The sequence below is a fragment of the Numida meleagris genome, chromosome 3, assembly GCF_002078875.1.
Source record: "Numida meleagris isolate 19003 breed g44 Domestic line chromosome 3, NumMel1.0, whole genome shotgun sequence".
In the NCBI taxonomy this organism is placed as follows: domain Eukaryota; kingdom Metazoa; phylum Chordata; class Aves; order Galliformes; family Numididae; genus Numida; species Numida meleagris.
This window is the reverse complement of record NC_034411.1, coordinates 25,100,555-25,113,703: the sequence shown is the minus strand read 5'-3', so window position 1 is coordinate 25,113,703 and position 13,149 is coordinate 25,100,555. Positions and strand designations below refer to the sequence as shown.

Below are 13,149 nucleotides of genomic sequence, written 5' to 3'. Positions count from 1 at the left end.
GCCTTTCTAAATACATTTCTTCCATAAATTTCATTTCCACGGGGTATTTCTGGTATCTTGCTATATGAAGCCACTGCTTGATATATAATCAGCAGTTAAAAGGAGTAAAAACCCTGGCAAAGAAAACAAAACTAATATAGGAATGGCTCCTGGAACTGCGATCTAGGAATATATAATTGCAACAGCAGGACTGTAACACTAAAATCCGAAGTATTTTCATAATTATTTGCTGCATGCCAGAGTGGGGGCAAGTCTGGAAAATGCAGCAGTACAAATCTGAGCTGGGAACAGTTCAGTCTGGAAATGAATTTGGAGTTTTCAGTACTTTAAGTTTCATCTTGTTCTGTTTCATTTCCTTTGCTACCCTAAGAAACTGTAAAATAATAACTTTTTCTTCTTAACTCTTTGTCACTGAATTACTAATCCCCTTAGTTAATTTTAACTCAAGCTAATGGATCTCACTAAATCTGTATGGGCTGTTAAATCTTTACCTAAATGTTTAACAGATTCATTTCTTTATGCAAGGATAATTTTCTTCCTTCAGGACCAAAACTGTAATAGTCTGAGAAGTAATTCCAGCTCTAAATACCTACTAGCATCCCTTCATAGAGAAATATATATTTTAAATTTAAATATGTATAAAAAATTAACAAGAAAATACTAATTTTGTGGGCTGCATTGTTTTAGAAATAAGTAGTTTGCTTACTAATACTGCCACACAAAAATTGAAAAGGTGAACTTATATAAATTTAAACTGTATTCCAAAAGCTATTTTCATATTAATGTGTTTTATATAGTTACCACTGACTGATCTTTCAGTCGTTGTAGACCTCAGATTCATTGACCATCTATATAGATATGTGTTACTGAGTGCTAGCTCAAAGCGAGAGCAAAATGCTCTGAAGCTGGTGATGGAAGGTGAAGTCTCTTTCCACGTGCTAATGTATTAATCTCATCCCAAGTATGTTTTTACAACCTAGGTTCTGCAAGCCTTAAGAATAAGAAGTTCTTCAGCATCAGTCCCAGAGGCGGCTGCTCATTTCATGACTCATGTAGTATCCCTGCTGCTGAAGATTAGAAGGTAAGAAAGGTCTAATTCCTGCCTGAGCTTTAGTCATGCATTGGGTAGCATGGTGTGAATTCCTTTGATGGATGACTCAAGGTTAATGCTGAGATGTGAATTGCTCATGATGCTCAAGCTGGTTGAGGGAGGCAGAATAGATTAACTATCTGCCTGAAACTTTCAGTTTTGCTGACTTACAATGTGTGGTACCTTCTAAATAGGTTTGGGGCTAGAGCAGCTTGCAGCAAGCTCCCCAGAGACTTGTACTGCTCTGCAAGTTAAGTGTGCTCATCTGTGTAAGAGATTTTCCTTGCTGACCTAGTTAACTTTAGGGGAGTGTTTGCTTGATTAGCTGTTGCTAATCAAAATCCTGGAAGATACTTCATTGCTTAGCGTTGTATGGTCATGCTGTGATTCTGAGTGTATTTATTTCATGAAAATTACACAGCATTTCTGGTAATGTGACTATGTATGGGATTAAAGATGGCATGGTCCTGCACCACATCCTTATCTTCACATTGGAAAGATAGGATTTGAAGGCTGGACTATTAGATGGATAAAGAATTGGTTGGGTGCTCATAGCCAGAGGGTTGTTGTCAATGGCTCTGTGTCCAGGAGGAGGCTGGTCACAGGTGGCGTCCCCCAGAGGTCTGTCTTGGGACCAGTGCTCTTCTGCTCCTTTATCAGTGACATACAGTGGGATTGAGTGTACCCTCAGCAAGTTTGCTGATGGCACCAAGCTGAGCGGTGCAGTTGGCACAATAGAAGGGAGGGACACCATCCAGACAGGCTTGTAAAGTGAGCACAGAAGAATCTAATGACGTGTAACAAGGCCAAGTGCAAGGTGTTTCGTGTGGGTCAAGGCAATCCCAGGAGAATACAGGCTGGGAGAAGAACTCTTTGAGAGTTAGGGATCCTTGGCAGCCTGATTTAGTAACTGGCAACCCTACCCAAGGCAAGAGTGTTGGAAGAGTGTGGATGACCTTTAAGGTTCCTAAACCGTTCTATGACTTACAATAAATTCAGTCATAGTAATTCTGGAAATGTGCTGCCAAACAAATGGAAACTACAACATGGATTGCTTCTAGGAGTATGATTTAGGAATATATTGCAGCAGCAAAAGCTTAACACTAAAAAACAAAACAGTGTCAGGAACTGCTGCTGACTCTGCCTCTCTGTAATTTTCAGTAGAAAGCACTGAGCCATAAAATGGTGCAGACTTAGCTTGTGGCAGGATTTTGAGAGCTTTCAGAAGAAATGGATTTATCCAGTCAGCCTGCCAACTTGTCCTTCCACTCTTTAATACTCTGTTCTTTTTGCATTCTGTATCTCCCATCTATGCTATTTCATTTCTTCAGGAAGATAATCCCTACCTTTCACTGAGAGCAAACAGCTGAAAACAGCCTCTTTCTCAATCTGTATATGTATATATATGAAATTTTAAAATGTCATAAAACAAAGGAGTTTTTAAAACATCAGATATTAATATTCATTATTATGAAATTGCTGCAGTTTTAAGTAATTGTTTAATGGTCCTTGATTATTGGCATGAAGAGAAGTGGAAATTGTGAAATGCATGTAGTTCAACGACTCATGTTTGACTACCCTTTCTATGGCTGGACCTAAATTATCTACTAGAGTATTCTGCTGATCGATTTCAGAGCCTGCAGATGTGTTTCTTCTCACAGAAACTAAAATGTGAGGTTTGGAATGAAAACTGTGTGTCATTTTTCTTGACCCTACACAGCACTGAGGCTTGCGGCTGAAAAGGGAAACCAGAAAGTACTCCCACGTCCAATAGTGCAGATATAGCTTTTTACCTTTGGTGCGTGAGAACATTATGTTTGTGTTATAATACAAAATGTATAGATACAAATGAAAAACAACAAGTACACCTTTTACAAATTGTTATTCTGAGTCAATGTATATACATTATAGACATGGCACTTTACATGTCACATATGTCTCCAAGCACGACAATTCAAGCTGTCTTTCTGGGTTACTCTCGTGTTTTGAATTGAGTCATTCTTGCATCTGGATTATATTATTTATTTCTGTATTAAAGAAGAAATTAGGTAGACGATTTTATTTAAGAAAACTATACTAAATACAGTGCTTTTCCAGTTCAGATTTTTCCAAAAGGCTGCAGCTGAGAGGGATTATTTAGAAATTTTTCAGGTCAAGATGAAGATCTGCCATGTAGAATAGCTGTATAAAAAGGCTAAAAGTATACTGGGAGAATACTCTTCTGATTTGTAAAAATTACATGATGTGTTTATAAGTTCTTAAAGGAGAAATAATTACATAAATTAAACAAGTTGTTATTTTTTGTCCCATGGTGCTAGTACTGCAAGTACGAAGTGGAAATGGAAAATATTCTATTCGACATTTTTCAATAAAACAAAAAGTCCTTTTCAAAGTGACAGTTATACAATTCCTATAATTTTTTATAATGTAGATGAAGAGTTGAAGACAGTTTGTTCCCTGAGAAAATACCTGGAAAATGACTAAAAAATATATATAGGCTTGTTCCCAAGGCCATCTTTCCCTAACGCTATTGACAGACAGTTTTTTGACATCTGTAGGGACAGGCCACCCCCAGTAGAGCAGAGTTCTTTAATTGGCTCATCTTCATCATTCCAGTTCAGGCTAGGGCTTTAATTAGAGGGTTTCTCTTGCTCTATACTGTTGAAATAAATGTACACCTGTCTGCCTTTCTTTTGCTTACAGAGCTGCTCACGTGGTATGTCTTTACATCGGAAAGTTTACTATTGGTGTAGAAACCATGTAACAGAGCTGTATTGTAACAATATGTAACACTTTCATAACAAAGTTGGGCATTTAGTTGGTCTGTTGTTGGTGAGAAGTGGCTGACTTCCCATTTCCTTCAGCTTCTGTCCACTCTGAGGTGTCAGTAATGCTGGTGCAGAGAGGTGATGAGCAGCTCCCTTTTGCTGATGAAAGTTGTTAATATAGCTGGCAATCAGTAGAGTGATCTCAAGAATCTATAACGGGAACATACAAATCTCTTAGAAAAATACAGTGATGTGTTTTGACTGCTGAAAAAATAGCTAACTTTCTAGCTAGTGACAATCACCATCAGCTGGAAAAGTACTTTATCAATCATGAAAGCTAATGATGGGGAGCTTTCTTCTATCACTGCTTGCCAATAGCGTAATGCTATTCTCATCACGCTCAACACTTTGTCTTTTTCAGTCTTACATGATTCAAACAGATGGCTTACTCAACTGGAGAGGTTTTGAAGTCCAATAGATGATGCTCTTACAAAACGCTTTCACAATGTGTTCCCTCAGTGTGTTCCTAGAAAGTATCCAGAACTCAAGGACTCGAAATACAGAGTAGACCAAAGGAATGAAGACTTCTGGGCAGTCTTTCCTCTATTTTTCCTTCACAGTCCACCCAACCTTGCCTATAAGGGCACAGTCTGAGAGAAACTTGTACATAATGTTTTACTTTGCCTATTTGTATGAAGACTCATGATTTTACCCAAATTTGTATGTGAAATTCATATTCAGAACAGTCTGTGAAATAGAATAACAGCAAAAGACTTCAATCTTTTGTTTGTTGTAACACAATCAATCTTAGCAGTGACTGAAAGAATCTAGACTGAAAAAGCATGAGCAGTTTCTTTACCAAAGTAAAAAATATGCTAGGTTTTTAAAGAAGTGACAGATCTTTCAGATGCTACATTCTGCAATTCCACTCCAGAATGGAAATACAGCTTCTTAAAAATGATCTGTGGTGCTGATCAGTCAGCCAGACTACTTTCTAAGTACTGCCTATACTTATTGCCCTTAGTAGCCTTACATGAAAAATTTGGAATGATATCTAAAGAGACATGAAAACACATGAGTGTTGTTACTGTTGCTGCTTATATTACTAATTGTTTCTCCCTCTAAAGGTATCAGGCCAAAGTCAATCTGAGAGCATTAGGAATAAAGAAAATGTTTCTTCTTTTACATATGTTAAGGATTACCCTCTTTAGAAAAAGTAGAAAAGTGGCAGATGGTGGAAAACTGTATCAGGTAATATACCAACCTTGGGTTTTGTCATGGCAAAAAGGAGTTTTTCAGTTGCTTTGTCCTTTGTCTGAGCATCATTAACAACCAACATAAAATCATCTTGATAGCCTCCGAAAGTCATCAGACTCTTATATGTATATGTAACTGTTAATCGCTTAAAAAAGAAAACCAAAAGCTATAAGCAGGTCAACACAAGAAAAACAGATTATGACAAATATATTTCTTAAAAACATTATGTGTGTATTTTTCAATATGTTGTCGTTTACCTCTTATGAATCCAAATTCTATTCCAAATTAACTAGATCGAAGATATTATAAGCAGCTTTCAACTCAAGTCTATAATTCAATTTGCATAGCTCTTGACTTACTTTGAGAGAAGTTATCCATAGGAATTCAATTTGAAAATGAAATGGTGTCTAAGTAAGTTAAATGGTAGGGTATTTGACATCTAACGCTATTAACTCCAGGATTTCTTTTTGTGCAATGGTGTAGTTTACAGAAACACCAATTAATGTAAATTCTGTTCTTTCCTCACATCTCTGATGGCACTTAAGTGCTCTTCAAAGCTCCTCCTCTTTGCCTGCTGTGGTTCTTACTGTTCAGTGTCCAGCACCACACGAATGGCCTGTGAGTCTACAGTTAGCATTTGGTTTATCATTAAAACTCAAATTTATATGCTTCAGGTATTCAAAAATTAATTGTAAGACAACACCCATGAAGTAACTGAATTTACTTCTTCAGTTACAAAAATAATTTCTGATACCCTTGATACTCCTGCAGAAAGTCAGGATGCTGCCTGGAAACCGAGCATTTCTTTAGTGGAGGGCAGAGCCTGCCTATATTGTAAAGAGGCAGCGTTCTGCAGAAATCCTGTATGTAGCACTGTGAGTAGATGCTGTTTATAGAGCTTTCTTCAGTCTAATGCAGCATCATTTTGTGCATTCTCTGTGTACAGCTACTGTATAGCTTTGCTTTCTTTACTGTCTCGTCTTCTGTTCTACTATTTTTTTTAACCACAAAGAAACATAATGAAAAGGCCCCTATCAATACAGCTAGGAATCTGAGATTTTAATTTTTAGATATTTAATATTAGTACTTGCTAATAGCCACATGCCGTTCTATTTCATTGCAGGACAGAAATTAAAGCAGGGATTTTCTCAGGTGCTGCCTTTTTAAGCTGATTACCATGAGTTGTTTTCTATGAAAACTTTTATTGCAAATCAAAGAAAAATCAGATCCTAAAATGACATAATTAAATAACACTGGCTTATATCACCTACTATTAACCAAAAATAATATGATGAAAATAAGAATCTTTTTAAGTAACTGCACTTTGCAGAGTGTATGCATTACGAATAATAATGGAAAATGAAGTCTTCAGGAAAAGAAAATTAATGTTATTGTAAGAACTGTAACTACAGATGTCCTGACATCTGAATGATTAAAATATTAACATTTCATTAAAAGATACAGAAACTCTATCTGATAAACAAAAATAAATTCTGTGTAAAGAAATCATTATTTATTTCTATTATTAGTACTACTTTAATGATAACATTAAAGCATTTTGAAAGCAATTAATTTCTGCTTTAAGAGAAAGGACTAGATAACAGCATGGAAGACTAATGCCATCTTTTGTGTACTACGCTGCTGAATCTCCCTATCTGCTCACTATTAAAATCTACTTAAAAAAAAAAAAAAAGTCACTTACCATAGTGCTGTAATCTAGGATACTTATGCCATCTTCGTGTACAGCAAACCATATGAAGGCCTTCTCAAGTGAGGATGTTGCTAGAGGCTATAGAAAGAAATGTTCTTAATTACTACTTCAAAATGAGATACTATGTAAATCACTACTAATGATCAGCTAATACAGAGCTCCCTTCACCCACAGATCTTACTGAAGTTTAACTGGGAGGGAACTCCAAAGGCATGCAGTAGGCCAGTGGAAGAGCTAAGAACTCAACTTAATACTCCTGAAGCTTCCCCCAGTGCTTAGTCCAATATAATGTATAGACTTACTAGTAAATTTTTTAATTTTTGCATTTTGTTCACTAGTACATACATCTGTGCATGCAAAGAACAGAGTGCCAGTAAGTAATTTAGGTGTATATATATCTAAGGGTTACCTAATAAGATGTAAGGGAGAAGTAACACTTGTATTTAACACAGTTGTTCTTTGAACAAAGAGAATTAAGATACGAGTGGTTTAAGAGGGAGACCAGCACAGAAGGGGTGCTCTATAAATACCCTTAATAATATTTATGTTTCTGCAAGAGTCCGCTTCCATAACCAGTTAATGATGGCTTTCCAATATTCTAATAGTTATCAGGCAAAAAAGGCATGAAACAAAAAGTCTTTCTCCAACTAAGATACAAGAAAAGATACAACCTCCATTAATAATGTAAAACAAGCAGTGAACGTGTTGGAAGGGTGTTATGTTTTACTTAGTGCTGTGATTATTTAATTTCACCGCAACAAATGAGTAATTGGAGAAGAGATTAAATCAGCACGTGTATCACACTCATTTCCAACCAAAGAGTTTCTAAAAAACTCTGCGAATCACATTCAAACAAACACCCCCCAAATTCAGTGAAGTTTCTTACTTTTGCTGCAAACAGTTTAGCACCAAAGAAAGACCATTTTCTGGCTATGGTGAGATAAATGCGCACACAGTCTGCAGCGCTGTGCCCCCGGAGAGCCATCCATCTCGTAGACAATCGCTGACAAAGCTGTCTGTTGAAATGAAATACGTCATTTCGTTATTGAAAGGATTTTAAATACTTACCCACAGCAAGTTTAATGAGCAAAAAAAAATCCATTTGTTAAAATGGTAACTTAAGTTAAGGCAACGACTATTACTAATAGAGTAGTAAATCCGAAACACCGTGTAATATTTTTATACATGTGAAAATGACAAAGTTTCTTCTCATTTCTGCAGCATTGTGATTAAATATTGACGTAGCAGTGGAAGCATAAGAAAAAAAAAGTCTAGCACAGATTTTAATATGTCTCTACAGGTAATCGATCTCCCTTTATCAGTACGCAACAGCAATGCCAGTTGTCATTCCAAAAATCCATCCAGCTTAGCACCTATCTTTACCTGTGGCTAGCAGTAGATGTGGAAGGTGATGCGGCTTAGCGTTACTTTTTTTTTCAGTGTATCTGAGTTCTGTTACCAGACAGGGTGCTTCTGATGCATGATGCATTCACACTGGCTCTTTTCTTTTGTGGCTCCAAGGTGAGCTGATTCTATAAAATGATCCTACAGAAAACTCATCCTCCAAAAGCACCCTGGCATACTTTTCTAGCACATTGACTTTAAGGAACGACTCGCTCTGCAGCCACAAGATTATTAGATCCAGCCCAGGAAAAGGGAAGGAAAATGCATAGTAGAGGGGAGATCTTTCACTTGCAGCTTACTCTTACTGGAAGTCTATGAAGTCAAACTGCACCCTTAGCAAAAGAACACAAGAAAAAGGACAGGTATAGAGTGACTCTTTCCCTGCTACAGACTTCCACTTTCTGGCAATTTGTAGTTTAAGAGCTACTTTAACAGTTGTACAGACTTAGCCTCCGCACACTTTGTTCTTTGAAATTAATTGTGTAACTTTCTATTTTTTGACGGTATACTTTTGAGTGTCTCTGTTCTCAGGATGTAATAATGTTGCTTTGTGTATATGATAATAGCTTTAAACTTTCTCAACTCTGTAGCAAAGAATGAGGAAAATATTTCTGTAATGTGTATTGGACTTCAGAATTGCTAAGACGTTAACTTTGGATAATTAATTATTTTGTTCTGCTGTTGTTTATTTTAATAGGAGTTGAGTGAAATAACTTGCAAATTATTCATTTAAAATTAGGTGATACATTGCTAGCAAGTTTGCTAAGTTACCGTATTGCAATCTGACTGGCTGCAAGAGATTGCACATTGGAATAGCAAACACTGTGATATGCCCCTGATGTCATTTACTTTCAGTAGGTCTTTAGTTCATGCTCAGGCTTAATTTAGAATTGCTAAATAAGAAAAATAAGAATTTCAAAATCTCTGAGTTTTGTAACATTGTGTAGTAATCTGCCTGTCCTAAAGCTTTTGCTGGAATGCAGACTTAATGGTGGTACTCTGTGGACACTTGTAATGCACCAGGGAAATGGGTTCTTGAATTCAGTAAGAATGTGAGTTTCAGACGCAGGTCTAGGAAAACAGGGCATAACAGTAACTTATACCTTATGACAATTAAAAACTTCCTCATTTCGGTGCTAAATTTTCAGTGAATCTGAACAGCAAAACATATCTCACCTTAACTGTTCCTCTGAACAGCCAAGCCTGTATCTCTTAGGGTAGAATCTCTCCAGAACTTGTTTTAATGTTTGATTGGACTTGGACTGGGATGTGACCTGCCCTGCTGGCGTTGAGAAAGGCCTTTCAAAATCTCCAATCTCTACCTAAGGAAAAGATCATGAAAAAGAAAAAAAAATTGTTCTTGCGGAGTAATTTTCCAGCTGGATATTTACTACCAGCTAGCTTTTCATGCCTTAACAAGTAAAAAGTGAAAATGTTTGTCAGTAATCACCGGATGCTTTATTTGCTGATACAAAAACAAGCAAGTCATTTTTTTTTGATTACCTGATATTTACCATGCAAAAAAAGATAAATATCAAATACAAAATATACAAATGTAGAGCATAATACTATCTAGTTCTTCTCTGAGATTGTTACATCTTCAGCTACACAAACCAGTTTCGATTTGAGTGACACCATCAAACAACTTTCTCAGTAATCTTCCCTTGAGTGTTTAATCTTTTTTTAAAGTAGAACAGATTGTAGCAAGACCATGTCTAATGAAAGAGCTGTAGGCTTCCACTAAACAGTTGTTACTCTGGTATATTAACTTGCAGAAGTTGTTGAAAGAATAGCAAATGAAGAAATGCTATGTCATTGTATGATATTCAAACAAAGAGGGCATGACTGTGTAGAAAGTAAAGAAAGTTTTATCCTTACTGGTGCCAACAGCAGCGCACGCAGTAGAGCATTTCCACTTTAGTACAGAAGTTAACATCACACCAAGCTTGCAGCCCAGCCTGTTTCTTGAACTATCATGTGTAAAAGGTGAAGGTCACCTTACTATCAAGCAACTCTGGACCTTAGTTCCTTAATGTAAGGCTTCCATCTGTATGAATGCACAAGGATTACCTGAGCTAGAAGAGCAGACAGTTCCATTGCTAGTTCTTTGTTTACGGGGAAAAGTCCATTGACTATTTGATCATTTGTCTGATAGACTAGCAGCAGCTTCTCTCTGTCTGTCTCCCCATGGACTTGAACTGAAAAATAAAGCCTGGAGAAAAGACAAAGTTATTAAATAAAGAAGATAGGGAAATGTCTTAGCCCTGAGGATTAGTAGGACATGCTCTGAATGTGAAATGTTTATGTCAGTGTCAAAACACGTTAACAGAACAACACTTAAAGCAGTGGGCAAATACTTAATTTCAGTCTTCAGAATTCAGTTCTGCCTTTCTCTTTTTAGTAGCCATGCTCACTTTCTGTGAGATTAAAAACAAAAAAAAAAAAACAAAACAAAAACCCCTATATATATATATTTAAAATTGCTGTAGTTATACCCATTTACTATTTTTGTTGCAAGCTTTGAGTTCAGTCAGTATTTTTCAGATGAAGAAACCACAGAAATTAAAAAATATATAATAATTCCTGAGACAAGGCAGAGATGTTGTAATTGCTGCACAAACCTATTTTTATAAGTCAGGCGGACAGTCCTTGTGCCTTCGCATTTCCCAGGATGTTGTTCTTTGGAGGCTTGCTCCCATTTTGAAATAATGTCACAGATCTAGAAGGGAGTCGGTAAGAAAGTGACTTTTATATGTATCCATCTTTCAAACTACCTGTGAATAAAAACTGTCTACTTATTCTAAGATCATTTATCTATTACATATCAGAAACTCACATAGCTTGAATTTTTAAACTGATGGGTAACTTTACTAGCTATTCTTAGTTGGAATATTTCATAATTAGGGTTTTCTTGTTTGTTTATTGGGCAACACCCACGCCAGCTTTGGAAACAAACCATAACAGATGTGTATGGAAAGGCCAGGTACCTGATTTAGCAGTATCCAATGAGTGTGTAATTGTATGAAGTGAATTGTTAAATAATTGATCAAATGCCTTTGATCTCTGCCTTCTCATTCTGCTGCACGAAGCTTTTCAGGTGCCTTCTAATAACTGTTTGTTTTAATGTTTGTATGAAGTTTGATATGAAGTGTGGGCAGAGCAGTGCCTGACAGCTGGTGGATGTGGCCAGATGGGGAGGAGGCAGAACAGAAGACCAGTGAGTCCTGCTGGACTTCATGGTACCATTCCTTCACAGATGAACGTTTTAGGAAGCAGTAACACGATCAGCTTGTAAAATCACTTTTACCAAGAAAAAAGTACTTTTTAAAATGTATTTTGCTTTGTAATTATTCTGGCTGGGAAGCAGAGCTGATCAGGTGACTCTGCTTGCTTGTCATTAGGTCCTGGCTGTACCTTCCCTCATAACTTGAAATGCAGCTTGTGAACATTGGACAGAGGGTGCAAAAAACTAATTGAGAGAAGCACAAAAATCCATTATTAATTAGTTGCTAAAAGGCTTGAAAAATACATAATACTTTACTAATACTGATAAGCCAAAAATTGGAAATTTCCAAAACAGAACACTAATTATTCTAGATATAGATAAGGAACCCATTTTTTTTTTTTTTTTTTAATAACATTTCCCAAGATCTCTATCCCAGTATCAGTGACTTTTTGGACCTCAAATGTTCATCTTTCTGAGGTCTATCAGGTGTGGTAACTAGCATCTCTAAGTACACACTGGATACCAATTGATTTTTGGTTTTAAAAGAAAGTGATTAGTTACAGCTTACTTTCTCTTTTGTAATCCAGCATTTACTTCCATGATTAATATTAGTCTCCCAGACAGTGCTTTTAAATATAGTTCACTGAATGAATTTCAGTAATTCAAAAAGTGGTTTTTCATCTTTCCTTTTACATTATTAGAGGGAAAAAAAGACAAGTTCTCAGCCTGAAAAATATTTTCCTTCACACTGTCTGAAGAGAGCTCTGTAAAATGGGGATATTTTGCTGTTTTATATGCGTAGTCCATTAAAGACTTTGGTTTACCTTGATGTTTCCTTGTAGACAGTGCTCTATATCCTTGCCAGAGGGATCATCAGAGAAGAGTGCAAATCCTGACTGAGCTGGTTTCCTCATTCCTGTATCCTGGTTCAGGGTGTTCAGAAACTCATCCACTGTGGTAGAGGCATCAAACCCAACAACCTAGAAAAGCACCCCAAATCTATTTTGCTACCAAACATTTAAAAAAAAAAATAATCAAAGCAAGGATTTTGAAAAATGAGAATACATCTAGAACATAAGACCCATTCCATTCCATTTGAATAAACTTAGTGTCATTGAAATTTACAGATGGGTTGCTTACTGAACCCACTGATGTGATTTATTTAGTTAGAATTTTCGTAGCCCTTCAGAGTAGGTATTTTTGAGCAATGTATAAATAAATAATGAGCAGTTATTCCTTTTTTGTCTCCAAACTTCGGTCTGAAAACTTTTGAGAGTGATTTAAATACATGTTGATTTTTCTCTTTTACTGGGCATACAGCAAGTAATTAAGACACTTTTGGAAGAGAAAAAGAAAAACAGTTGTTTTTTTCTGTTGCCTGAAATAGAGATCATTCAATGTAGCTTTGACTTCATTTAAAAAGTCACCATCTTGTAATCTTCTGAGCTGTTAAAAAAAGCAAGGCTTGCACCAGTATGCATGGAAGCCCAGGGAAAGCTTTCCTACAGACTTTGACTGATGAAGTCCCAAAAGAGTTAAGAATGAAGCTGTGTTCTTTCTGAAACAAACAGGGTTATCCTTCGTGGCCGATAATGGGAGTTACAGCTGCATTTCCATGCCTTCTTTGAGATATTTGACTCTTAAGGTATTTGATGAAAGGAAATGGAATTTAATACCTTTCTCTCTTCTTTAG

At 36.4% G+C, this 13,149-nt stretch overlaps 2 protein-coding genes across 5 annotated transcripts in view; one reads left to right on the top strand and one right to left on the bottom strand.

The window, feature by feature from the left end:
• Positions 1 to 13,149, top strand: part of THADA (THADA, armadillo repeat containing) — a 217,311-nt gene that overhangs the window by 1,825 nt on the left and 202,337 nt on the right. For both annotated transcript variants that reach the window (XM_021392511.1, XM_021392510.1), the window contains exon 2: positions 981 to 1,081. The gene's annotated coding sequence lies outside the window, so the exon portion shown is untranslated. The remainder of the gene's footprint in view (positions 1 to 980; positions 1,082 to 13,149) is intronic.
• The window catches only part of PLEKHH2 (pleckstrin homology, MyTH4 and FERM domain containing H2), a 51,850-nt gene continuing 41,656 nt past the window's right edge, over positions 2,956 to 13,149 (bottom strand). For all 3 annotated transcript variants that reach the window (XM_021392517.1, XM_021392518.1, XM_021392519.1), the window contains 8 exons: positions 12,281 to 12,436; positions 10,852 to 10,949; positions 10,301 to 10,442; positions 9,407 to 9,552; positions 7,713 to 7,842; positions 6,818 to 6,904; positions 5,123 to 5,260; positions 2,956 to 4,068 (listed from right to left, as the gene is read on the bottom strand). In XM_021392517.1, the coding sequence (XP_021248192.1) occupies positions 3,886 to 4,068; positions 5,123 to 5,260; positions 6,818 to 6,904; positions 7,713 to 7,842; positions 9,407 to 9,552; positions 10,301 to 10,442; positions 10,852 to 10,949; positions 12,281 to 12,436 (1,080 nt within the window). In that variant the 3' untranslated portion in view covers positions 2,956 to 3,885. The remainder of the gene's footprint in view (positions 4,069 to 5,122; positions 5,261 to 6,817; positions 6,905 to 7,712; positions 7,843 to 9,406; positions 9,553 to 10,300; positions 10,443 to 10,851; positions 10,950 to 12,280; positions 12,437 to 13,149) is intronic.